General features: G+C 45.5%; 1 protein-coding gene across 1 annotated transcript in view; it reads right to left on the reverse strand.

Moving 5' to 3' along the window:
- The window catches only part of LOC126161959 (SET domain-containing protein SmydA-8), a 255,456-nt gene that overhangs the window by 6,395 nt on the left and 221,423 nt on the right, over positions 1 to 27,638 (reverse strand). Inside the window, exon 6 of the mRNA XM_049918143.1 lies at positions 8,097 to 8,435. Coding sequence (XP_049774100.1) covers positions 8,097 to 8,435 — 339 coding nt within the window. The remainder of the gene's footprint in view (positions 1 to 8,096; positions 8,436 to 27,638) is intronic.

The raw sequence follows: 27,638 nt of genomic DNA on the forward strand, positions 1-27,638 counted from the left end.
GAGTATATACACTCCTGGAAATGGAAAAAAGAACACATTGACACCGGTGTGTCAGACCCACCGTACTTGCTCCGGACACTGCAAGAGGGCTGTACAAGCAATGATCACACGCACGGCACAGCGGACACACCAGGAACCGCGGTGTTGGCCGTCGAATGGCGCTAGCTGCGCAGCATTTCTGCACCGCCGCCGTCAGTGTCAGCCAGTTTGCCGTGGCATACGGAGCTCCATCGCAGTCTTTAACACTGGTAGCATGCCGCGACGGCGTGGACGTGAACCGTATGTGCAGTTGACGGACTTTGAGCGAGGGCGTATAGTGGGCATGCGGGAGGCCGGGTGGACGTACCGCCGAATTGCTCAACACGTGGGGCGTGAGGTCTCCACAGTACATCGATATCGTCGCCAGTGGTCGGCGGAAGGTGCTCGTGCCCGACGACCTGGGACCGGACCGCAGCGACGCACGGATGCACGCCAAGACCGTAGGATCCTACGCAGTGCCGTAGGGGACCGCACCGCCACTTCCCAGCAAATTAGGGACACTGTTGCTCCTGGGGTATCGGCGAGGACCATTCGCAACCGTCTCCATGAAGCTGGGCTACGGTCCCGCACACCGTTAGGCCGTCTTCCGCTCACGCCCCAACATCGTGCAGCCCGCCTCCAGTAGTGTCGCGACAGGCGTGAATGGAGGGACGAATGGAGACGTGTCGTCTTCAGCGATGAGAGTCGCTTCTGCCTTGGTGCCAATGATGGTCGTATGCGTGTTTGGCGCCGTGCAGGTGAGCGCCACAATCAGGACTGCATACGACCGAGGCACACAGGGCCAACACCCGGCATCATGGTGTGGGGAGCGATCTCCTACACTGGCCGTACACCACTGGTGATCGTCGAGGGGACACTGAATAGTGCACGGTACATCCAAACCGTCATCGAACCCATCGTTCTACCATTCCTAGACCGGCAAGGGAACTTGCTGTGCCAACAGGACAATGCACGTCCGCATGTATCCCGTGCCACCCAACGTGCTCTAGAAGGTGTAAGTCAACTACCCTGGCCAGCAAGATCTCCGGATCTGTCCCCCATTGAGCATGTTTGGGACTGGATGAAGCGTCGTCTCACGCGGTCTGCACGTCCAGCACGAACGCTGGTCCAACTGAGGCGCCAGGTGGAAATGGCATGGCAAGTCGTTCCACAGGACTACATCCAGCATCTCTACGATCGTCTCCATGGGAGAATAGCAGCCTGCATTGCTGCGAAAGGTGGATATACACTGTACTAGTGCCGGCATTGTGCATGCTCTGTTGCCTGTGTCTATGTGCCTGTGGTTCTGTCAGTGTGATCATGTGATGTATCTGACCCCAGGAATGTGTCAATAAAGTTTCCCCTTCCTGGGACAATGAATTCACGGTGTTCTTATTTCAATTTCCAGGAGTGTATGTAGATGTAGACTTCTTTGTAAACGGAGAATTGAAGTATATCCATAATGGGATGGGAATTCCCGAGGACAGATTCAGCCACAAAATTGGAAAGATTTTCCTTCGTACGCGCACAGCAGCACCTTGTTATAGGCTGATGAAAGAAGGACGAGTGGGAAACCCGGTTCCGACACACAGCCGACTCCTCTCAAATAGCACCAAGACGGCCTCCGAGCTCAGCATCCCAATCCGACGGGCAGATAACGATAAACGCTGTCGCGTGCCCTCACTCCATGAGTCTCTGCGAAACAGAGCCCTGCAGGCGCGTTTAGATCCGCCTGGAGTTCACTCGACTGCTGTGCGCAAGGCGGAAGGTGAATGAACTTCAAAACCTTGCAGAAGTTACCGAGGAACTTTGTGGCGGCTCGATACCTCGTGCTGACGTGTGGTGTAACTGACCCCCATGTTTCCTTTAGCCGCGTGGAAGAGGCTACGCACCTATTTAGTCGCAATCGGCGAGTGCTCGACCGCGGAAATTGAGTGAGGCATGCCGCGTGCATACCTAGCGTTGGGGAACGGCTGCTGCTCACTGAGCTTTGCCACATGGGTGAGGTGCTCTACTCGTACGTTTGCAATTTAACCTAGGGATATGGCGCAATGTCTGGTGAGCTGGATCTTCACGCGACCACCTCTCCTCCACTTACCGGTCAATCAATAATCGTGAAAATTTGTACTCCTTTGAATTCGACGCATCTGCTTACGTATCGACTGCCACTACTCACGCATAACGATCATCATTACGGAGACCTATAACGGAGCATTGACATGAATTGAAACGAAGAAAAAGTGAATTGGCTACGAGTATATAATGTAACCACCCAAGACTGACTGGATTTTACAGGATATCTAAATTAGGATAAATGGGCAGGGATTTACACTTCGCTGCTCTCGGTTATGATTCCACTGTATTAAAGACAGTAACACTTTCTTCGGTTCTAAGCTGTAAGTGTTTATTTACTTTCTATGTCCAATGAAACAAGCTTTGCAGAAAACTGAGGCCACCATGACTTTATTATTAACTTTAAAAAGACCTTCTGGTGTGAAAAGTTCATCCAGCTGGTAGTACTTCAGTAGATGGCCACGAATTTGCGCTTAGCCACATCTGCTTCATCCGAGAGGGGGCTCCACTACTGACACATGTATCGATTTATTTACAGACCCATGTAGAATCCTGTATTTTTTCCTCCATTTCCTTTCCGCGTGGACAGAATTGATACCACTTCCGTAACTACAAATGTGAGCAAATACAGTGCCTGGGATCGTGCCAATGGGTTCAACGGTGACGATCATTGTATTCAATAAACATTCTGTTTTAAAACTGACGCTTGCATGTTATTGCCATTTCCACCGTTAATAGCTGAATATATTACGACATCCTGTTGGCACCTGTAAGCGCACATTTTAGGCTGCTCTATTTAAAAATAGGTCTGTTAGCAAGCCAAGCCTAAATTTTCTGTATTTGTGATCTGCTCATTTGCAGACGTCCCTTGTTGGCCTATAAGATCGTAACTAGCAAATGGGGCGAAAGGTAATAAATAAATTGTTAATCAAGAAACAGCCGGAGGGAAACCATTAGAATATCCTTGAATAAATTTACGGCTCAGGTACCCAGCATGATGAAAACGAATGTATGCACTGATTTTTCTCATTCCTGCATAGCGTTAAATCTGTTGAGCAGTAATAAAACAAAACCGAAAAAATGCATTTCAGTAACAAAAAACAATGCTTGCTCAACACTGGGTGACTTTTAACCCTTTGCGTACCGGTGGGTTCTGCCTCAAACCACTAATTTATTAATTTTTAGTTTGAAGTACCAGAGCCTTCCGTGTGAAACCACCGATCCTATTGCAAGATAATGACCTCTAGTTATGCACTGAGGTATTTCTACGAATGTAGTTCATTTAGCAGTCACTTACAACGATCAAAGCAGCAGTTGTCGCGGAGACTGTACTACGTGATTATAGAAGATTGTGGCTTTTTTCTGATCATATAGAGGAGGCCACTGTCAGCGAAAGTAAGCATCTCTAAACTTACCGTAACATAAATTTGAGTTTGTACTACTGCTTTTTGAAGTCACTGAGGCAGTCTGTACTTTTGATATAAATTTATTACATTTTAGGCCCATTTTTGCTTGATATTTAGGACCATAATTTATCTTAGGCCTTATGAGTTCATGGTAGTTTCGAGATGGATTGAGTCTATGACGAATGCGGAATTTGCTTTCACACGAAAAAATAAGATGCTGAAAACTGTGTTCCATTGGTTCCAATGTGAAACCATCTCCTTAAAATATTTGCTTTTTTTTTTACTTTTTGCCAATTTCTTGTTGTATAAGTTGCTTACTATGATAAGAAAGAGTAGTTATGTGAAAAAATTTTAAAATAATACACTGATGGAAAAAAATCGCAGCAAGAAGAAGGACTTGTGGGACATAAACGAAAGTTGGTAACCGTGTTTCTACATCTGAAATATGCTATCTATTCAAATTTCCTACCAGGCACGTAAGAGTGGTGCTAGTAGCGCCACTATGAAGAAGCAGATCAGATTTGCCTTAAATATACGCTATAACGGTCGTGAGCGTTAGCTACCTTTGAGATTTGACGCGGTGAGTTGATATTGGTCAAGAATGCCTTTACGGCCACAAAGACACCATTATCAACACTTCACTGAGTTTGAACGAGGTTGTGTAATGGGGCTACGGGAAGCTGGATATTCCTTCTGCGATACTGCAGAAAGATTTGGCAGGAATGTAGCCATTGTACACCATTGATGGCCGCGGGGGTGTCGAGGACGTACGGTCGCAAGAAGTCCGGACTCCGGACAGCCACGTGACGTGGCTCTACCGAGAGGGAAAACCATAGTGTTCGGTGTATGACGCTGGTGCATCGTACTGCATCTGCGGCAACAATCTGATCAGCAGTTGGCAGTACAGTGACACAAAGAACTGTTACAAATCGGTTACTCCAAGGGCAGCTCCGGGACAGATACCCTGTAGTGCGCATTCCACTGACCCCAAACCGCCGCCATTTGCGACTTCAGTGGTGTCGAGCGAGAGCTCAGTGGAGGACAGGTGGAGGTCGGTTGTGTTTTCTGATGAAAGCCGGTTCTGTCTTCGTAAAGTGAAGACCGTGTGTTGGTTAGAAGGAAACCAGTAAAGGGCTTACAACCAACCTGTCTTCACACTGCACACTCTGGATCTACATCTGGGGTTATTTTCTGGGGTGTTGAAACGTCCCCTTTGGAAAATTATGAATGACTCTGCTGGTAAACTTCTACGTTATTTGATACAAAGACAGCTGAGTAAAACTAAACGTACTCAGACATTTCTCTCTTTACTTATTCTGATCATCACTAAACTGACACTCAATATTTTTAGCGCAACGCAATCTGACTTCCAATAATCCCTACAAAAGAATGGCCCTGACTAACAATAACCTATACCTTTCATGAATCACTTACCTCACAAAAATCTTCGTTACTCGAATTACTGCAATACAGCGAGCGCCAATACTGCCAGCTAAATAAAAGACTCTAATTACTGAAGGCACTAACTACTGATAGGCATAGTTAGCAAATGAAAGATTTTGATAGAGAACAAACAATGTATTTACATTAATAGTGTTCAAAATTCATAATATATACATAATTCTTGACACCTACTTTGACAAATTTCCTTTTTCTGACGGACACACGTCCAGATCGTCCGCTCATATTAACAACCTCAAAACTCTGGCATCTCTCTCCCCACATCCACCACTGCTAGCGGCTCACCTCCAACTACACAACGCTACACGCTGTTCACATCCAACTGCCCAACACTACAAAAGTGAATATTCCAACAATGAGTCCAGCCAGCCACAGACTGCACACAGCACAGTCAGTGATATTTATACAGAGCGCTATTTGACGTTACCAACATAAAAACCTAAACAGCCTACTTAAATAAGAAATTTTTTGTGATTGCACAAGTGGTGGTTCATGGACTTGCTATATTATCTGCAAGACTCTTCGATGGTGATTGTGCACCCGCACAGTCGCAACAGATGGCTGCTCGCCATCTCTACAAGGACTACAGTGGGTCTACACCTTTGATGACCCACCAATACCATTATTTCTACAAGGACTGCAGTGGGTCTGCAACTCTGGTGGCCCGCAAATACTATGATCTTTACCAGGACTACAGTGGGTCTGCTCTGTGATGACCTACCTACGAATATTCTTCAAAACTTCGACTGATTCTGCTGTGGATTTGCTCTGTTGTGGCCCATTACCTGTCTGCATGTCAAGAGTCAGCACTGTCTTTCCGCTCGAAGGACAACACTACTTCTTCAAGACTGCATGGAAATCCACTACTTCTGTGTGCATTTTGTTTTACTGCTCAGACTTTGAGAAAAAAAAACTGTAATTACGACTGTGATGAATGATCAGGACTGTCTTTATGAGAACAATTTTTGCTTTTGACCAGCATTGTATCAATAAGTGTGTGCATTTGATATATTTGTTATCGTTAATATAAAAAAATTTGCCAAATAATTATTGGGCACTGCCCAAAACAATCTGTACATTTTTGTGGGGAGCATGGGGGCTATGTAAGTAGGCTGTTTAGGTTTTTATGTTGGTAGCATCACATAGCGCTATGTATGAAAATCACTGATTGTGCTGTGTGCAGTCTGTGGCTGGTTGGACTCATTCTTGGAATATTCGCTTGTGTAGTGTTGGGCAGTTGGATGTGAACAGCGCGTAGCGTTGTGCAGTTGGAGGTGAGCCCCCAGCAGTGGTGGATGTGGAGAGAGAGATGCCAGAGTTTTGAGAGATTACTATGTGGGCACGATCTGGACGTGTGTCCGCCAGAAAAAGGAAATTTGTAAAGATGGATGTCATGAGTTATGACTTTTGAACGCTGTTAAGGTAAACAAATTGTTTGTTCTCTATCAAAATCTTTCATTTTCTGTCTATGCCTATCAGTAGTTAGTGCCTTTTATTTAGCGGCCAGTATTGGCGCTCGCTGTATTGCAATAATTCGAGTAACGAATATTTTTGTGAGGTAAGTGATTCATGAAAGGTATAGGTTATTGTTAGTCAGGGGCATTCTTTTGTGGGGATTATTGAAAGCCAGATTGCGTTGAGCTAAAAAGAAAATTGTTTGTCAGTTTTTTCTGGGGTGTGACATCATATAATAGCAGGAACACTCTCGTGGTTATGGCACGCACCCTGACTGCAAATTTGTACGAAGTCTGGTGATTACACTCATGAACAGCATTCGAGCGGTCGTTTCCCAACAGGATAACGTTCGCCCGCATACCGCTGTTGTAATCCAACTTGTTCTACAGAGAGTGGACATGTTTCCTTGATGTACTCGATCACCAGATCTGTCTCCAGTGGAGCACATATGGGACATCATCCGACGACAACTGCAGCGTCAAACACAGACAGCATTAATCGTCCCTGTATTGACCGACCAAGTGATACAGACATGGCATCCACCCCACCAACTGATATTCGGCACATGCACAACACAACACCATTTGCGTGCTTGCATTCAACATTCTGGCAGTTACACCGGTTACTTCACATTTGCAATGGCTTATCTCGCGTTACATTAATCTGTGATCTTGCAATGTCACTAGACAAACGTATTACCAAAATTTCATTGTTGTTGTTGTTGTTATGGTCTTCATTCCTGAGGCTGGTTTGATGCAGCTCTCCATGCTACTCTATCCTGTGCAAGCTTCTTCATCTCCCAGTACCTATTGCAGCCTACATCCTTCTGAATGTGCTTAGTGTATTCATCTCTTGGTCTCCCTCTACGACTTGTACCCTCCACGCTGCCCTCCAGTACTAAATTGATGATCCCTTGATGCCTCAGAACATGTCCTACCAACCGATCCCTTCTTCTAGTCAAGTTGTGCCACAAGCTCCTCTTCTGCCCAGTTCTATTCAATACCTCCTCATTAGTTAAGTGATCTACCCATCTAATCATCAGCATTCTTCTATAGCACCACATTCCAAAAGCTTCTGCTCCCTTCTTGTCAAAACTATTTATCGTCCATACATGGCTACCCTCCATACAAATTCTTTGAGAAAAGACTTCCGGACACTTAAATATATACTCGATATTAACAAAATTTTCTTCTTCGGAAACGCTTTCCTTGCCATTGCCAGGCTACATTTTATATCCTCTCTACTTCGACCATCATCAGTTATTTTGTTCCCCAAATAGCAAAACTCCTTTACTACTTTAAGTGTCTCATTTCCTAATCTAATTCGCTCAGCATCACCCGACATAATTTGACTACATTCCATTATCCTCGTTTTTCTTTTGTTGATGTTCATCTTATACCCTCCTTTCAAGACACTGTCCATTCCGTTCAACTGCTCTTCCAGGTCCTTTGCTGTCTCTGACAGAATTACAATGTCATCGGCGAACCTCAAAGTTTTTATTTCTTCTCCATGGATTTTGATACCTACTCAAAATTTCATTACCTACAAAATATCATTACCCAACATTAATTATTTTTTGGTGTTGCGATTTTTTTCAATCAGTGTTTTTTTTTTCATTTTGTTGGGACTCAGAGGGTTAAGGAAGTTAATCAGTGCAGCAGGTAAGTGTGCGTTTGCGCCTACCTCTGAGGCGCGAGAGGCCCGGCTCGACGACGTCAGCGACGGCGAGCAGGTCGCGGCAGAGGTCGACCTTGCGCTCGAGCAGCACGTCGGGCAGGTCGTCGAGCAGGTAGTCGTCGACGCGGCCGTACAGCTGGCACAGCGAGTGGCGCATCTGCGACATGTAGGCGTGGCGCGGGTGCAGCACGCTGCGGTACTTGCGGAACAGCGTCTCGCGCGCCTCCACGCTGTCCCCCGCCTCCACCATCTGCAGCTCGTTCGAGATCAGCTGCAGCACGCGCCGCACCGCCTCGCCGCGCGTGCAGAACTCGCAGCGCGTGCAGCGCCACTGCGCGCTCGGCTCTGTTGGCACACACGGACGCACCCCACCCGTCATCAGTGCACTGTCCAGCACACCGTCTGAAAATCTTACATTAACAAAAAAAAATATTTCAGTACAACTAACAAAAGCCATCCTCGCACTGGGAGTGCTTCTACATCTACATCTACGAGGGCTGTTCAGAAAGTAAGCTCCGATTGATCGCGAAATGGAAACGACTGTGATAATCCGATAAAGCTTTGCACAGATGTGTTGGGCAGTGTCTCTAGTATGACCCTAGATAGCATCACGTCACTCCTCTCATTTCTGAGCTCACAGTGATCGCGTAAAGTTATCTAGAGAATAGTGTCTCCCGCCAAGTACGAGGACCTGGTGAGAAATTTCGCCTGAAGCTATACAGCCAACATTACATAACTGTCGTGCAGTTTCTTCTACAAGGCAATATTCTCAGCCGCATTCTGAAGGGGCAATGAAGATGCTCCTGCATCGTTTTCAATTGGAAATGTTTGACTACCCACAATACAGCCCGTAATTGACTCCCCCTGCGTTTCATTTCTTCTCACATGAACCGCTGGCTATGAATACAACATTTTGGCACAGAAAACGAGCTGTAGGCCAGCGTAGAGAATTGGCGGAAAGCACTGGCGGCTGTCTTTTATGATGAGGGTATTGGAAAGTTGGTACAACGCTACGACAAATGTCTTAGTCAGAACGGCAACTACGTAGAGAAGTAGCTGGATGGTGTAGCTAACTGTTAAAAATAAAACATTTCTAATTTTCACTGTGGTTCCCATTTCGCGATCAATCGGAGCTTACTTTCTGAACAGCCCTCGTACATTTATACTCCGCAAGCCACCCAACGGTGTGTGGCGGAGGGCACTTTACGTGCCACTGTCATTACCTCCCTTTCCTGTTCCAGTCGCGTATGGTTCGCGGGAAGAACGACTGCCAGAAAGCGTCCGTGCGCGCTCGAATCTCTCTAATTTTACATTCGTGATCTCCTCGGGAGGTATAAGTAGGGGGAAGCGATATATTCGATACCTCATCCAGAAACGCACCCACTCGAAACCTGGACAGCAATCAACACCGCGATGCAGAGCGCCTCTCTTGCAGAGTCTGCCACTTGAGTTCGCTAAACATCTCCGTAACGCTGTCAAGCTTACCAAATAACCCTGTGACGAAACGCGCCGCTCTTCTTTGGATATTCTCTATCTCCTCTGTGAACCCGACCTGGTACGGATCCCACACTGATGAGCAATACTCAAGTATAGGTCGAACGAGCGTTTTGTAAGCCACCTACGTTGTTGATGGACTACATTTTATAAGGACTCTCCCAATGAATCTCAACCTGGTACCCGCCTTACCAACAATTAATTTTATATGACCATTCCACTTCAAATCGTTCCGCACGCATACTCCCAGATATTTTACAGAAGTAACTGCTACCAGTGTTTGTTCCGCTATCATGCAATCATACAATAAAGGATCCTTCTTTCTATGTATTCGCAATACATAACATTTGTCTATGTTAAGGGTCAGTTGCCACTCCCTGCACCAAATGCCTATCCGCTGCAGATCTTCCTGCATTTCGCTGCAATTTTCTAATGCTGCAACTTTTCTTGTGGCGAATCACGCCAGACATGATGTCCATCTGGTAGCTGCACGCTCTGAAACGACCTGTCGCATCTCACGGAACACAGCACAATCCTCATCGTGATTTGCGACCACAGCGCTGTCCAGCAGCAATTCCCGGCTACATCTGGCGAGCAGATCACACATTTTCTTTACGAAAATGGTCGCACGTAAAATAGTTGCGTTAACTCTATTCGCAACTCTCCAAGAAGACCGTAGACAATCGCGAAGAAGATTCTGGACTCGTCGCTGGCTGGATGGCGAATTTCTGGGAGAGAAACACAACGTAATGCTGTACAACTATCTGAGATAGATCAAGTAAAAGTTATTCGTTATCTCAACCGAATCTCCGTCTCATTTTCGGTTTGACATTGAATGTAGCTAAAGGCATACTGTCTCATGACAGTTTACGCAAGCATAATATCGATGTGTATCGACTGCCGTCACTCTGTAGTAACGTTTTTGATCGCGTCGATTTCGAGATACGAATCTGTTTCGTAATTTCATTAGAATGGAAAAGGAGACTTTTTCGAAGTTCCTGACCATTTTGGAAAACGATATTTACCTCCAAGATAAAAAACACAAGGCAGTCCATAAAACCAAGCCATACAGGATGGTCGGAAATTCCCGTCACAGACTTCTAGGACTTGTAGAGGGGAGTGAGCACATCGTATTTTGAACAGGAACCCATGTCCGGAAACGTCAATCAACGAGAGTACAGAGCGTCAAAGTTACAGGCGCAGGCGTCTGTAACTCTACGTATACACGGGGTGATTCCGTGATTATGTTACAGACTTTCTAGGATGATGGAGAACGATAAATGTATTAATTTGAAGTAAGGATCCCTCTAACGGAAACGAACGAGTCGAAAGTTATAAACGAAAACCGTTCTGATACTTCTGACAGTTGAATACATGTACCGGTTCTTGTGTTGCGAAGAGTGTAGGGTTCTTAACTTTCAGTGGTGGTAGTGTGCACAAAAGCGAGAAAAAATGTCCAATAAATGTGGGCTCTAAAGTGCGTACCTTAACAGCTACGAACACTTGCTCAGTAGAGGAGATGTGTTTCACATTAGCGAAGATGAACGAATGGCCATAGCTCCTCAGGTATGCAATTTAGAGCCCACGGTTGTTGGACATTTTTTCTCGCTTTTGCCCACACTACCACCACTGAAAGTTACCAGCCCTACACTCTTCGCAACACAAGAACCGGAACATGTATTCAACTGTCAGAGGTATCAGAACGGTTTTAGTTTATAACTTTCGACTCGTTCGTTTCCAGTAGAGGGATCCTTACTTCAAATTAATACATTCATCTTTCTCCATCATCCTAGAAAGTCTGTAACATCATCACGGAATCATCCCGTGTATACGTAGAGTTACAGACGCCCGCGCCTGTAACTTTGACGCTCTGTAGTCTCATTGGCTGACCCGCCAGGGTAGCCGGGAGCGCTAACGCGCTGCTTCCTGGACTCAGGTAGGTTCGTCGGACCCGGGTCGAACCCGCCCGGCGGATTAACGACGAGGGCCGATGTGCCGGCCAGCCTGGATGTGGTTTTTAGGCGGTTTTCCACATACCGCTAGGTGAATACTGGTCTGGTCCCCGTGTTCCGCCTCAGTTACACGGCTCGCAGACATCTGAACACATTTACACTATTCCATGGATTACATTCGATGCAGACAGTTGGAGTACACTAATTCCGTCCCAGGGGGTATGGGGTGGTGACAGGAAGGGCATCCGGCCACCCCTTAACCATTAACATGCCAAATCCGATTAACGATGGCTGACCTTGCGTAATTGTGGGACAAGACTCAAGCGATAGATAGATAGACAGTCTCGTTGGATGATGTTACCGGACATGGGTTCCTATTCAAAATACGATGTACTCACTCTCCTCTACAAGTCCTAGAAGTCTGTAACGGGAATTTCCGATCACCCTGTAGTTATATACCGGGTGAATTACCTACAACTTGCACCGCAAATATTGCGGAAATTTAAAGTGCTATTGATGTGCGGTTTTCACAGATTGCATTGCTAATCAGGGGCTCATACCGTTAGCCCATCATCAGGTTGTAAAAACACATAGGGAGTGTATTTTTTGTGCAAACATACACCTTTTTAAGTGGAACAATTCCTACTGTTATTAACAAACTAAAGGTAGTGTAAATTGGAATGTCAGTGACCTGCTGCAGGATTCGAGTGTAAGTTGTTTGTGAGATATTTTATTTTGCGAAGTTCACACACCTACACTTGTTAGCGCCATTCAACCTGCGTATTGCTAGGTACGATGTTGTTATGCCTGCGTATAGTGTGCTTATGTGTCCCTTGAGTGCACTGCGACTCGCTAGTCAGTTACTGTGTGACAGTCCAGAGTGGACGATGGGATTTAGCAATGCAGAAAAAGCAGACATGCTCATAGTGTTTGGAAAGTTTAGGAAGAATGCAGTTCGTTCTTGTACGGTAAATAAGGCAAGGTATCCCTATAGACGTCAACCATCTCGGCACTTGTCTATCAATTATTTATCAACCTCTTCAATCAGTAACGACAGAAGAGGGGGACATTCATGTTCTTGCTGCTTTTGCAGTTGATTCACACGTTAGCACCCTGCAATCGCACGAGTAAGTGGCATCAGTCAGGCAAGTGACCTACACATTCTCCATCCCTATCACATCCCTCTCCATCAGGAGCTGAGTGGAAACAATTATGAGAATCGTGTTAACTCCCGTACATGAGCATTACGACAGGATACTCCAGATGTATAATGTATCTTGTTTAGCGATGAAGCTACATTTACAAATCATCGACAGGTAAACCGCCGAAACATCCACTATTGGTCTGTTGGTTATCGCCACTGGCTTCGACAGATGGAACGTCAGCGTCCTTAGAGCATAAACGTGTGGTGCGGAACATTGAACTATCAGGTCACAGGTCCGTTTTTTCACAGACGGAACACTGAACGCGCACAAGTATCGCAGCCACCTGACAGACCAACTTCCATGAATACTAAAAGACGTTCCTCTGCAGGCTGGGAGGAAGCTATGGTACAAGCATGATGGTTCTCGATCCCGTAGTGCACGAAGTTCAACAGCATGTCTTCACGAATTGTTTCCAATCATTTGATTATACGCAGAGGACCTGTGCCTTGGCCGGCCCGTTTCCCGAATTTGACGCCTGCAGATTTTTTTCTGTGGTGTAACCCGAAACACTCTGAAATGCTAGCACGTGTGCAGCAGTCGTTCCATACCAGAATGGAAGAGTGTATTACCGCTACCTGTGGTCTCTTTGAACACAACCTGTGATGGTCAATAGTCTCGTTACTGGTCAGAATCCACATACCCAGTGTGTGCACTTGTATTGTTCTTTAGTGTGTGCCACCACAGGTACTGTACAACTGTCAGTGTGGGAACTTTTCAAAATACGACATTTCGTAAACGATCGCACTAGAATCCTGCAACAAACACCACTGACATCCTAATTTACCCTACTTTTAGTTTGTTAATGTCAATAGGTATTGTTCCATTTCAAAAGTGTGTGTTTGTACAAAAAATACACTTTCTAAGTGTCATCAGGATCGGTTGATTGGCTAACAATACGAACCCCTGGCTACCAATCCATTCTGTGAAAACCGTACATCAACAGCATTTTCCACTTCCGCAATATCGTCGATGCGATTTTTAGGTATTCACCTTGTATAGTATACACTGCGTGGAGACTATATCTAAAAATGTTATTCTTTGATATTTAACTATGACAAATTGTACCCAAACGACCCGTTTTTGATAGATCATCATTATGCGACAGAATTGAAATGGTATACCTTCATAGCACACACATTATGACACCAGCGTTATCAATTATAGGAAGCCTTTAACTACCGATATGTAATTTCCTGTCATTTTATTATCACAAATAGTAAGTAAAACGATGAGTTTTCAAGAGATCCTCAGTTTTCTGATACTTTGGGACAGCGTATATTCATACCACGTACTCTTTAACAAAACAGCCCACAAAATACGGAGTATAACACCATATAATATGGTGGCTCCTAAATTCTGCTTGTGACGCAAAAACTATGTGGCATCTGACTGGCCACGATCTCCTTCACGAGGCAAAAATCTGACATACCAGATCCCTCATTTTACACTTCACAGTAAAGTGGAACGTGGAATTCCACGCTGTGACGCCGGCCGGGGTGGCCGAGCGGTTCTAGGCGCTACAGTCTGGAACCGCGCGACCGCTACGGTCACAGGTTCGAATCCTGCCTCGGGTATGGATGTGTGTGATGTCCTTAGGTTAGTTAGGTTCAAGTAGTTCTACGTTCTAGGGGCTGGTGACCTCAGAAGTTAAGTCCCATAGTGCTCAGAGTCATTTGAACCATTTTTCCACGCTGTGACGTCATAAGCTGCTCGTCCACGTGCATTTCCAGATCCCATGAGAGGACGGCTTAAGGCTCAAAATCAACAGTAACTGCGGTCCATTAATGGTGTTCCATCTGCCGACTCATATAGCACGGTTTAGCTACATACACATCCAGACCCGCCGCCAGCATGACGACCGTTGACTTCGTGTGCAGGTAGGAATGAGCGTGACTTTTGCGAGGGTTCCTAAGTCTGCTCGCACAACCCTCCATATGTATTGATGAGCGCAAATGCCATGACCACCTGCTTAATGGCGTGCTGGTCCACCTCTGGAACGCAGTACAACAGCGATTCTGTGTGATGCGGATTATATAAGTCCTTAGTAGGTTTCCAGACATATGTAGCAACTGTAGTTTACGAACAACTCGCACGACTTTTCTAAATTAAGAGCCCTTCGGTTGTGGATGCGAATCTGGCACGCGAAAATGTCCCTAATATGTTCCATTTTGTTCAAATCAGACGTATTTGATGGCCAAGACATCAACGGTCGTTCACTATCCTTTCCCTCAAACCACTGCAGCACGGTTCTGGCATTGTGTACCAACATTTATCATGCTGGCAGATGCCATCACCGTCGGGGAATCCATCTAGCATTAACGGATGCAGGTGGTCCGCAGTAATGTTCACGTAGTCCACAGCTGCCGTGGTTCTTCTACTACAGGTCCCACGGAAGCCCAGGTGAATGTCCCCAATAGCATAATGCTGCCCACACCAGCCTGCGTTCACTTGGATGACGACGTATCCGAACACGACTATCGATCTGGTGTAGCAAAAATGTGGCTCATCCATTTCCGTTGATCGACGGTCCTATCTCGATCAGCCCGTGGCCACTGAACTCGACATGGAACACGTGGGGATAATGTTCAACGACGTGCGCTGAATGGTGTGCTCCAAAACACTTGTCACTCTGCCAGCGCTATAGCCTGTCGTCAGGTCTGCCACAGATCGCCGCCTGCCTCCTACCACGTTCTGTGATGGACCACGGTCATCCAACACCTTGTCTCCCGTTCATTGTTTCACCGTGCTTCAACTGCTTTACATACACGCTCACGGCAGTAGCATCCAAACAGCTGATCAGCTTCGCTGTTTCCGAGACGCCCCTTCCCAGGCACGGGTCCTTAGCAATCTGCCGTTTGTCAAACGTGCTTACGTGAGTGGATTATCAAAGTTGCTGCCAGTATTGTCGCTAGAATGATTCCACACTCGTCTCTGCTCATTTTATACAAGGTGATTCACGAAGGTATGCAAATATTTTAATATGTTATTCTACAAGTAAGACTAAAGAAAAAGGTCCATATAAACATAGGCCTGTAAATATTTAGTTACGGAGTTGCGGCTAATAAAAGATTTTGCCTGAAATTTAGCAACTTCACTAATATGAAGCCACCGCAAAACGGTACGAGATTAAAATAAAGCACGATTTCTATTTATTTTGCTGTTACTGATCTGGTGATTCTAATAAAACATGTCTCTGACGTGTATCTGCAGTAGTTTTCCAGAACATCCACAGAAGCAAAGAAGTAATTACGCAAAATTTTCAATTTATTAACTACTTGGGCCAATTTGCTGCTACAGTCTGGAACCATGCGACCGCTACGGTCGCAGGTTCGAATCCTGCCTCGGGCATGGATGTGTGTGATGTGCTTAGGTTGGTTAGGTTTAAGTAGTTCTAAGTTCCAGGGGACTGATGACCTCAGAAGTTAAGTCCCATATTGCTCAGTGCTATTTCATTTCAACCCAATTTGCTCTTTAAATTCCAGACAATTGCACAAAGTTTTCAACAGAAATTGTAGAGAATTTAATTTTGGAAAAATGATGGTAATAACGTTACCTGAAACTGTATGAATGCGTCAGAAAATCTACTAGCACACATGAATTCATGTTAAACCGGAAAAAACTAAGCTCAGTGTTAAGGAAGTTGTACAGTGTACTTACAATTTCACAATACATTCACAGTAAATGTTCAAAAATGTCTCCACCGAGTACAGTGCTTTTAGTTGCGTGTGTAGGAACAGATTTTGTTGCTCGTTTCAGTTTCACAGGGTTGTTCTTCATTTCGTCTGTTGCATTCATAATACGAGCAAATAATGCCTCACGTGTATTGACTTTGTCCTCATAAATTATGTCTCTCATCTATCCCCATACACAAAAATCCATTGGTGTTAAATAGGGCGATATGGGTGCCCACAGACGTGTAGCACCACGACCAATCCATTTCTGGGGAAAATATTCATTTAAATGTGTAGTAAGGGCGTTGGTGAAATGTGGAGGCGCGCCGTTATGTTGAAAATACATTTGCAATCGTGTAGCAAGTGGAACATCGCGAGCAAGCGCGGTATTTCTTCTTGAAGGATTTGTTAAGTACGTCTCGCCAGGTAGACATCCTGGGAAATTGAATGGTCCAGTAAAGTGCATGTTGATTATACCACACCTCACATTTATGCTAAATCCCTGCTGGAACCTGCGTTGCACTGTTGCATGTGGGTTTACTTCAGGCCATACGTGCTCGTTATGTAAATTGTTTATACCACCTCGAGTAAACTGTGCCTCATCAGTAAATAAAATGTATTTGTGTAATTACCGATTAGTATTTAACCAGTTGCACAACTCCAAGTGAAGGGCACGGTCTCTAGGGTGTAAATGATGCACTTTTTGTTGCTGGTAAGGACACAGATTATTGTACTTCAGTGTACGCCATACCTTAGATTGTGAAATGCCTAATTGGTTCAAATGGCTCTGAGCACTATGGGACTCAACTGCTGAGGTCATAAGTCCCCTAGAACTTAGAACTAATTAAACCTAACTAACCTAAGGACATCGCAAACATCCATGCCCGAGGCAGGATTCGAACCTGCGACCGTAGCGGTCTTGCGGTTCCAGACTGCAGCGCCTTTAACCGCACGGCCACTTCGGCCGAAATGCCTAATTGTTGAGAGATACGTCGCGTACTGGTACCCGGGCTACGTTGAACAGCATCCACAATATCCTCATCTGCTCTTCACGTATCGAGCGCTCTTACTGATCATGAACGCTAGGTAGAGAACCTGTCTCCCATAACATTCGAATTACTCCACTAATGATTCGTGCATTCGGAATCCTCCGAGTTGGAGTACGTAAGCGATATTCGTTAACAGCAGCCTGTAGCATTACCGTCGCAGCTGCCATAAAGAAACACCATATCGACGTATTCCTCTGTCGTAAGTTTGAAAGGCATCCCTATTTCATAAATAATCTACAAACTACAACAGTTACTACCGTATGTGGTTTCACTCAAATACACTGTTGTTGCCGCGCGGGATTAGCCGAGCGGTCTTGGGCGCTGCTGTCATGGACTGTACGGCTGGTCCCGGTGGAGGTTCGAGTCCTCCCTCGGGCATGGGTGTGTGTGTTTGTCCGTAGGATAATTTAGGTTAAGTAGTGTGTAAGCTTAGGGACTGATGACCTTAGCAGTTAAGTCCCATAAGATTTCACACACTTTTGAACACTGTTGTTATTATGTTCTTTCCCTGAACAATACAGAAACCTAACTCATTCCACGATTAGGAAACGACTGGAATAACTGTCGTTGCCAACAGTGACATTAACGTTTCTACATTCTTAAAGGAAAGTAAACAAATTTATTTGTATAATAGTCTTTTCTTCTCTGGATGTTCTGGAAAACTACTGCAGATACAAGTCTGGGACATGTTTTATTAGATTCGCCAGATTAATAACAACAAAATAAATGGAAATCGGCTTTACTTCAACCTCGTATAGTTTTGCGATGGCTTCAAATTAGCGAAGTCGCTAAATTTTAGGTAAAACCTTTTATTAGTAGTAACTCCGTAATTAAACACTTGCGGACCTATGTTTATAAGAACTTTTTTCTTTCGTTTTACTTGTAGAAAAACATATTAAAATATTTGCATACCTTCGTGAATCAGCCTGTATACTTTCCTTAGCTCGTCTCGTGCCCCCATCGCCACCAGGAGGCATCCAATTTGGCGGTGGGCAGTTATCGGAGTGTGTAAACGCGAGCCTTGCTTAAAGTAATAGAAAGCCGCATAAAGTAATAGTAACAATTGTCATTATGGGAAGTTAACTTAAAGAACGGAATTTCAGATATGTAATTAATACAAACCTTGACCATCTTGAAATATTTAAATCTAGACTTCCTGTGAGATTGCCAACATTGATGACAGTATTAGGGGTCCACTTTTTAGCTCGTACACGATGCGTGTAGTATCGAGGTGCACATAAGCCGTAGAAATGGTACAAGGGTCGTTCCGAAACTAACGCCTTCCATTTAGTTTCATTGAGATGACTTCAGATATAGGAAGCAAAATATCACAGACGAAGCCCACTTCCACCTGACAGGATATGTCAATACACACAGAATTGTCGAATGTGGGCAACGGAAAATCCACACGCAAATCAACCAGTACCACTTCATCCTGAAAAGGTTCCTGTGTGCTGCGGGTCTATGGCATCATTTATCATAGGGCCATATTTTTTTGAAGAGACAGATGTTTCCGGTCCTGGTGTCTGTACCGTCACTGGTAAGCGCTATGAGTGTCTTTTGCGCAACCACGTCGTTCCAACTCTCCAACAGCGAGGATGTGTGGATGGCATCATTTTTATGCAAGAGGGCGCTTCTCCGCAGCTGCTGAAGGGCCATTTCGGAAACGCTAGAATTGTCAGTCGCCATTTCCCAACTCAAAAAAATGCAAAAATGACTGTGTGGACGATGTGGCCTATTCTCCACCGTATTTTAGATCTATGTGACGATGCTGTGCTGAGTATATTTATATGTTTTAACGATGCCATTACAGCCTTATCACTTTCGGGCGTGGTGTAGAAAAGATCTGAGGATGGTCATTACTGACTGAAACCGATCATTGTCAAAAGAATTGATATTGTGATCAAAGACTGGGATAAAACATTTGGTTGTATGATTCATTTGTCATTTGTAGTCGACCAAATGACACTGGTCTGCAAAAGGCTCTCATAGCATCTGCCAGTGATGGTAGAGGTAGCAGGACCCGCAAAACTCATCTCCTAGAAAAAATACGGCCGTACGATAAACGATGCCGTCAGATCGCAGCACACGGTCACCTCTGCAGAATGAAGTGGTACCGGTTGATGTGCGTGCAGCTTTTCCGTTGCCCATATTCTGCAATTGTGCGTTTTGACGTATCCTTGGAGATGGCAATGGGCTTCGTCCGTCCACAAAATGTTTCACGGCTGTTCATTGTTCACTTCCATGCGAAGAAGAAATTCGAGAGGGAACGTTTGTCTTGCTGGCAGCTCAGCAGGTAGCAACTCCTGAACATAGGTGATTTTGTACGGATAACAATGTAGGATGTTTTAGTAGAATTTTATGCACCTTGCTCACAGGAATGTCCAACGTTTAGGCAATTCGCTGTGCACTACATGTTCGCACACTACTGCTCGACTCCTCTTGCAATGGTGTGGTCACATCTTCCAAAGACGTCGGATCGACTACTTTCCTTCCTCGGCCACACTGAACTTCGAAAGAACAAATCTTTTCCAATTTTGTAATCATATTCTCCAGGCCCTTAGCAGACGTCGGATTAATGCATTTCTTCATAACCTCGAGTGTCCAGAACTTCAGCTGGGCATTGACGCTCAGTCACCGTTCCAGTGAAAGATCTTAACCAGCAGCAGGATCCTCCATGGAGACAGCCATATTGGGGCATCTTGGACGCAAACTGAGGAACTGCCTTCTGCCTCGCGACAGTTGGCGTGCATATTATGACGCTTACAGCGCAATCTACTGATAAAATTTTCCTTTCTTTTTTGTTCCATGATGTTTCTCAATTCGACAACAATATGCTGGTCAAATTTGGCGCTATTATGAGCGACGGTTCTCTTTCTAGAGCGTTTTGAACCTGGAACTTTAATTACTGGCACACTGTAGTAATCATTTATCGTATTATGTAAATCGAAAATTATCTGAAAAAGTGATAAAAGTTATTCGCTAGTACTCATAGTTGGCTGTTAACAACCAGTACAAAAAAGCGTGCAGCATCTCTTAAGAATGACGCATTGCTGCAGTGGTTAGGGCGTTAGCGTATTGTGGAAGCGCAGTGCTGGTTAAGAACAAAATCAGTCGTAGTTTTAGAAGAAGGAGAAGTATCCACATTCTAACCACAAAAAGTGTGTGTGTGTGTGGGGGGGATGTATCTTCTGTCGGGTAGCAGTGGTCCTCCATCCACAGTGAGACCAGCTCCTTTAAGGAAATACACTACTGGCCATTAAAATTGCTACACCACAAACATGACGTGCTACAGACACTAAATTTAACAGACAGGAAGAAGATGCTGTGATATGCAAATGATTAGCTTTTCAGAGCATTCACACAAGGTTGACGCCGGTGGCGACACCTACAAGCCCGCATCTCGTGGTCGTGCGGTAGCGTTCTCGCTTCCCACGCCCGGGTTCCCGGGTTCGATTCCCGGCGGGGTCAGGGATTTTCTCTGCCTCGTGATGGCTGGGTGTTGTGTGCTGTCCTTAGGTTCGTTAGGTTTAAGTAGTTCTAAGTTCTAGGGGACTGATGACCATAGATGTTAAGTCCCATAGTGCTCAGAGCCATTTGTACCATTTTTTTTGACACCTACAACGTGCTGACATGAGGAAAGTTCCCAACCGATTTCTCATACCCAAACAGGAGTGGACCGGCGTTGCCTGGTAAGACGTTGTTGTGATGCCTCGTGTAAGGAGGAGAAATGCGTATCATCACGTTTCCGACTTTGATAAAGGTCGGGTTGTAGCATCTCGAGATTGCGGTTTATCGTATCGCGACATTGTTACTCGCGTTGGTCGAGATTCAATGACTGTTAGCGGAATATGGAATCGGTGGGTTCAGCAGGGTAATACGGAACGCCGTGCTGGATCCCAACGGCCTCGTATCACTACCAGTCGAGATGACAGGCATCTTATCCGCATGGCTGTAACGGGTCGTGCAGCCACGTCTCGATCCCTGAGTCAACAGATGGGGACGTTTGCAAGACAAGAATCATCTGCACGAACAGTTCGACGACGTTTGCAGCAGCATGGACTATCAGCTGGGAGACCATGGGTGCGGTTACCCTTGACGCTGCGTCACAGACAGGAGCCCCTGCGATGGTGTACTCAGCGACGTACCTGGGTGCACGAATGGCAAAACGTCATTTTTTCGGATGCATCCAGGTTCTGTTTATAGCATCATGATGGTCGCATCCGTGTTTGGCGACATCGCGGTGAACGCACATTGGAAGCGTGTATTCGTCATCGACATAGTGGCGTATCACCCGGCGTGATGGTAGTGGGCTATGGGGTGCCGTTGGTTACGCGTCTCGGTCACCTCTTGTTCGCATTGACGGCACTTTGAACAGTGGACGTTACATTTCAAATGTGTTACGAAACGTGGCTCTACCCTTCATTCGATCCCTGCGAAACCCTACATTTCAGCAGGATAATGCACGAGCGCATGTTGCAAGTCCTGTACGGGCCTTTCTAGATACAGAAAATGTTCGACTGCTGCCCTGGCCAGCACATTCTCCAGATCTCTCACCAATTGAAAATGTCTGGTCAATGCTGGTCGTGCAACTGGCTCGTCACAATATGCCAGTCACTACTCTTTATGAACTGTGGTATCGTATTGAAGCTGCATGGGCAGCTGTACATGTACACGCCATCCAAGCTCTGTTTGACTCAATTCCCAGGTGTATCAAGGCCGTTATTACGGCCAGAGGTGATTGTTCTAGGTACTGATTTCTCAGGATCCATACACCCAAATTGCGTGGAAATGTAATCACATGTCAGTTCTAGTATAATATATTTGTCCAATGGATACCCGTTTATCATCTGCATTTCTTCTTGGTGTAGCAATTTTAATGACCAGTAGTGTATATTCGAACATTCCAAGTCACAGACACACCACTGTACTTTATTTTACACGTACAGGATTGTGGCTCGGAAAAGGTGCATGTCGTCTTCTCGAAGCGGTCATAAATAATACACGAAGGCGGTACGATGTAATGTGGACGTAAATTTCGACAGTGATTATGGCAAATCGTCTCCGCGTGGACCGCCGTGGCTGTAGAATATTGTCTGAAGCTCGAGCGAGGCGGCTGCGTGGGAGGGAGAAAGATTTTTACGAGAGACGAGGGAGGGGTCAGGCTGGCCCGGCGGCGCCCCACGGTATCGACGCGGTGCGCGTGGCCGCTGGAGCGATGCCAATTCGGGCGAGGGCGGAATACCACGTGGCGGCGGCGACTGCACGCTAGCGCGGACGCCTCCAGTCCTGCCGAGTCAGCGACTCTGTACCAACAGCACGTAGACCAGGTCGCATCGGCACCACACAAACTCACTCAGTAAATCCTGAACTTTCTGACAAAAAAGTGAAGTATCTGGAAGGGGGAATGTGGCAACGTGATGAAACTTCACGGGTTGAGAAAGTGTGTGATGTTATTTCAGTGATTACAATAACGAGTCAAATTTTCAAAGAACTTGGCAGTGCGAAGCCATTTATTAGTGAGATATTGCGCCCCCTCTGGTCTGGATGTGTCGACTCATTCGGTTGGCTAGAGTGCTATAGAGTCCTCCAGTGATTACAATAACGAGTCAAATTTTCAAAGAACTTGGCAGTGCGAAGCCATTTATTAGTGAGATATTGCGCCCCCTCTGGTCTGGATGTGTCGACTCATTCGGTTGGCTAGAGTGCTATAGAGTCCTCGTATCCTCTCCCGAGGCAGCTGTTGTAACTGGTTCTTGATATCCTTGATACTGGCTTTGAGACATAGTTGATGTCTGAGTTGGCCCACACGTGTTCTATGGGAGACGGATCTGTGGGTCTTGCTGGCCACGGGGGTACCTGAACATACGCAGGTAGTTCATAGAGAAAAGTGGCGAGTGCGGACGAGGATTGTTCTGCTGAAAAATGGCACCACGATACTGTCGCGTGAGAGCAAACACATGAGGACGCAGGACGCCCATGACGTGCCGTTGTGACATCGGAGTTCCCTCAATCACTTTCAGCCGTGAACTGAAGTTACGCACGATAGTTCCCTACATCATGACGTTTGGAGTAACACTGCTATGCCTCTCCAATACATTGAAAGATTGGGACCTGTCTCAGGTCGCCGCCAGACTCGTCTGCGACTAATGTTACGCGATGACACAGAATGTTACAGGGATCCGTTACTTATTCTGTGATGGCAGACGCCGATGTGAAGGGCTCCCTTCTGTTGATCAGAGTGGTCGACCGGAAACTTGACGACGAGTACGCCTGTCTTCCCGTTCCCATGTAGTCCAACACCGAGCCACTATCACATGCGAATGTTCCGACGTTGTGCACCCTTTATTACACTTGCAAAGACACATAATGTTGATAAATGCGGCGTCGAAAACCATCTATCACACTTATTTTGTTACAGTAGATGAATAGCATGAATGAACCTGTGCAACGACAAAACTGCAACATGCGATATTATTTGCTATCTGCCCCGGTAGCTGATTGGTCAGCGCGACAGAATGTCAATCCTAAGAGCCCGGGTTCGATTCCCGGCTGGGTTGGAGATTTTCTCCGCTCAGGGACTGGTGTTGTGTTGTCCTAATCATTGTCATTTCATCCCCATCGACGCACAAGTCGCCGAAGTGGCGTCAAATCGAAAGACTTGCACCCGGCGAACGGTCTACCCGACGGGAGGCCCTAGTCATACGACATTTTACATTTTTTTGTAACCACGTACACTGATAAACCAAAATATTATGACCACTGCACACCAATAGAGCAACTGCCGGCTGGAGACATTGAGGGTAAATACCGCGGTAAGGAAAATACATAAACGGAGCAAAGACAAAAGGGAAATCATCCTCACCATGATCCGCGCCGCAAATGCGGAAATCCGCTGGCATAATAGACTTTGACAAAGGGCAGAGTGTTATGGCCTGGCGCCTGGAAGCGGTAGTACAATGCTCATGCAGGCCCAAATGTTTCAGAGCACACCGTTCAGCGCGTGTTGTTGAAAATGAAATTCAGACGATTAAATCAGTGTCGAAATACTGACCTTTCCAAGGAAAATCTTTGTTCTCTGCTGTGCATTGTCAGGTTTTATAGTTTAATTAGCTGAGAAACCCGCTGTTGCTCAGGTATCTATCTATCTATTCCAGTCTCCTATTAGACCATCTCCTCCTTCATCCTCTCTCTGCCATCTTTCCTCCTCTCTAGTCATTTCTTCTTGCCCCCCTTTCTCTGTGAACCTCTACCTCCTCCTCCCGTATCTCTCTACTCATCCCCTCTCCTTTCATCTTGCCTCTCCTCCCTCCTCTCTCTATCCATTCTTCCTGTCCTTGTCCATCAGTTCCACCCTACCCTCTCTCTGTACTTCTCCAGCACCCCCTCTCTCTGTCCACCACCTCCACCTCCACTCTCCATCACCTCCTCCCCCTCTAACGCCATCTCCTCCTCCAACTCTTTCTGTCGATCTCCTCTTCCTTCTCTCTGTACTTCTCTCCTCCCCCTCTCCCTGTTCATCTCTTTTCCTTTTCTTTCTACGCCCATCTCCTCGTCACCCCCTCCCCTCCCTATGACCATTTCCCCCTTCCTGATCTCTGTCCAACTTTTGCCTGTCTCGTCCTTTCCTCTCACAGTCTGTTCATCTCCTCGTCCTCCCTTCTCTCTCTCCACATTATCACACTCACTCCAATAGGAAGCTGGTGGTTCTTAGCCCTACAGTATTTCTTCCCAGACTGTAACTAATATGTATACAAAATTTGATCAAAATCGTTCCGAGAGCATAAAATGAGCTTTTTATCCGTGGCTTTGCTCGCTTACGCATATGTCAAATGTATTTCACACATATTTAACGTTTTTCACTCGTATTTGCACACACATTTCACTTGTATGTCTAGAGAATTTCGCCCTGCAGTTTCATTTTCACGCAGCTTAATGTTCATGATGTCGTATCTCCTAAAATATGTGGTGCACCATCAATTAATTCTGCAGGTACGTCCAGTGGTATATGTGCCTACTCTCTGTGGAATGTATTGTGAATAGAGCTGGTAGCAAGGAAGTAATAAAACGTCCTGCATCAAGCGGCAGTTTCTCATGCATCTGAGTGTTTGTGGTGTCATATCTCGTAAATTATGTGTCATACCACGATATATTTGTGTAGGTACATTTAGCGGTAAATGTGGATACTGTCTGCGAAAAGTGTTGCGAACAGAGTTAGAAGAAACGAAGTAATAAATTTAAATGTGTTGCATGATCTGGTAGATTTTCACTCAATCTTTACGTATGACTCGTATCTCCTGAACTGAGTATCATACGACAATGAAACTTCCTGGCAGATTAAAACTGTATGCCGGACCGAGACACGAACTCGGGACCTTTGCCTTTCGCGGGCAAGTGCTCTACCAACTGAGCTACCCAAGCACGACTCACGCCTCGTCCTCACAGCTTAACTTCTCCCACTACCTAGTCTCCTACCTTCCAAACTTTACAGAAGCTCTCCTGCGAACCTTGCAGAACTAGCACTCCTGAAAGAAAGGATATTGCGGAGACATGGCTTAGCCACAGCCTGGGGGATGTTTCTAGAATGAAATTTTCACTCTACAGCAGAGTGTGCGCAGATATGAAACTTCCTGGCAGATTGAAACTGTGTGCCGGCCCGGCACACAGTTTTAATCTGCCAGGAAGTTTCATATCACCGCACACTCCGCTGTAGAGTGAAAATTTCATTCTACATACGATAATGTAATTTTTCTGGTGTATTCGGTGGTATATTCTGCCACGAATGCAGTTAATAGTAGGAAGTAATAAATTAAAACGTCATGCTTCATGTGACAGTTTTATTGCAAGAACAGCGTAAATGTAGTAAGCGACAAACTTGTTTCCTTTCATCATCGTCTGAAGATCGTCAGCGAACAAAAGTTTCGTACAAGTTTAAAATTATGTACAAAGTTTGTTGCAAATCTCTAAGTGCTCTCATTCTCAAATAGTAGATAACTAACAAGGGAACCTCCCCATCGCACCCCCCTCAGATTTAGTTATAAGTTGGCACAGTGGATAAGCCTTGAAAAACTGAACACAGATCAACCGAGAAAACAGGAAGAAGTTATGTGGAACTATAAAAAAATAAGCAAAATATACCAACTGAGTAGTCCACGCGAAGATAGGCAACATCAAGGACAACCTGAGCTCAGGAGCGCCGTGGTCCCGTGGTTAGCTTGAGCAGCTGCGGAGCCGAAGGTCCTTGTTTCAAGTCTGTCCTCGAGCCAAAAATTTTTCTATATTTTCGTAAAGTTATGATCTGTCCATTCGTTCATTGACGTCTCTGTTCACTGATAACTTTAGTGTCTGTGTTTTGCGACCGCACCGCAAAACCGTGCGATTAGTAGACGAAAGGACGTGCCTCTCCAATGAGAACCGAAAACATTTGATCGCAAGGTCATAGGTCAACCGATTCCTCCACAGGAAAACACGTTTGATATATTCTATACGACACTGGTGACGGCATGTGCTTCACATGACAGGAATATGTTGTCGACCCACCTAGCGTGTACACTTGGCGAATGGGTAAAAAGATTCTTCTACGTTGCCCGATTTAGGTTTTCTTGTGGATGTGATAATTACTCCCGAAAAAGTGGTGAAAACATAAGAGTTTGTCACGTAAACTGCAACAAATGAATCCAAAAGTCTCACAGTCCCACACTTTTCCCTGTGATCTGTCAAAACATCTGTTTTTAACGTTTTCAAATTTTTCCGTGTGTAGACCGTCAAATCCTGCATATGTCCAAGCAAATCTGAAGACGTCCTGGAATTTTGGAGAGCGAAGTTGATTATGTGTGAGTGCCTGAACTTTGATAATTGTCTGAAAATAAAAAATTAAACTTTTTGCTCCAAGGAAGACTTGAACCAATGACCTCTCGTTTGACAGCTGCTCACGCTACCCACGGGACCACGGCGCTGCTGAGTCTTTTCTATACTTGATGTTGTATATCTTGCGCATGGATTACTCAGTTTGTATGTTTTGCTTATTTTTTCATAGTTCCGCACAACTTCTTCCTGTTTTCTCGATTGATCTGTGTTCAGTTTTTCAAGGTCTATCCACTGGTGCAACTTATAACTAAATCTGAGGGGGGTGCGATGGGGAGATTCCCTTGTAAGGTGTGGATATTACTCTCGCGTC

The sequence above is a fragment of the Schistocerca cancellata genome, chromosome 2 (assembly GCF_023864275.1).
Source record: "Schistocerca cancellata isolate TAMUIC-IGC-003103 chromosome 2, iqSchCanc2.1, whole genome shotgun sequence".
Lineage (NCBI taxonomy): Eukaryota > Metazoa > Arthropoda > Insecta > Orthoptera > Acrididae > Schistocerca > Schistocerca cancellata.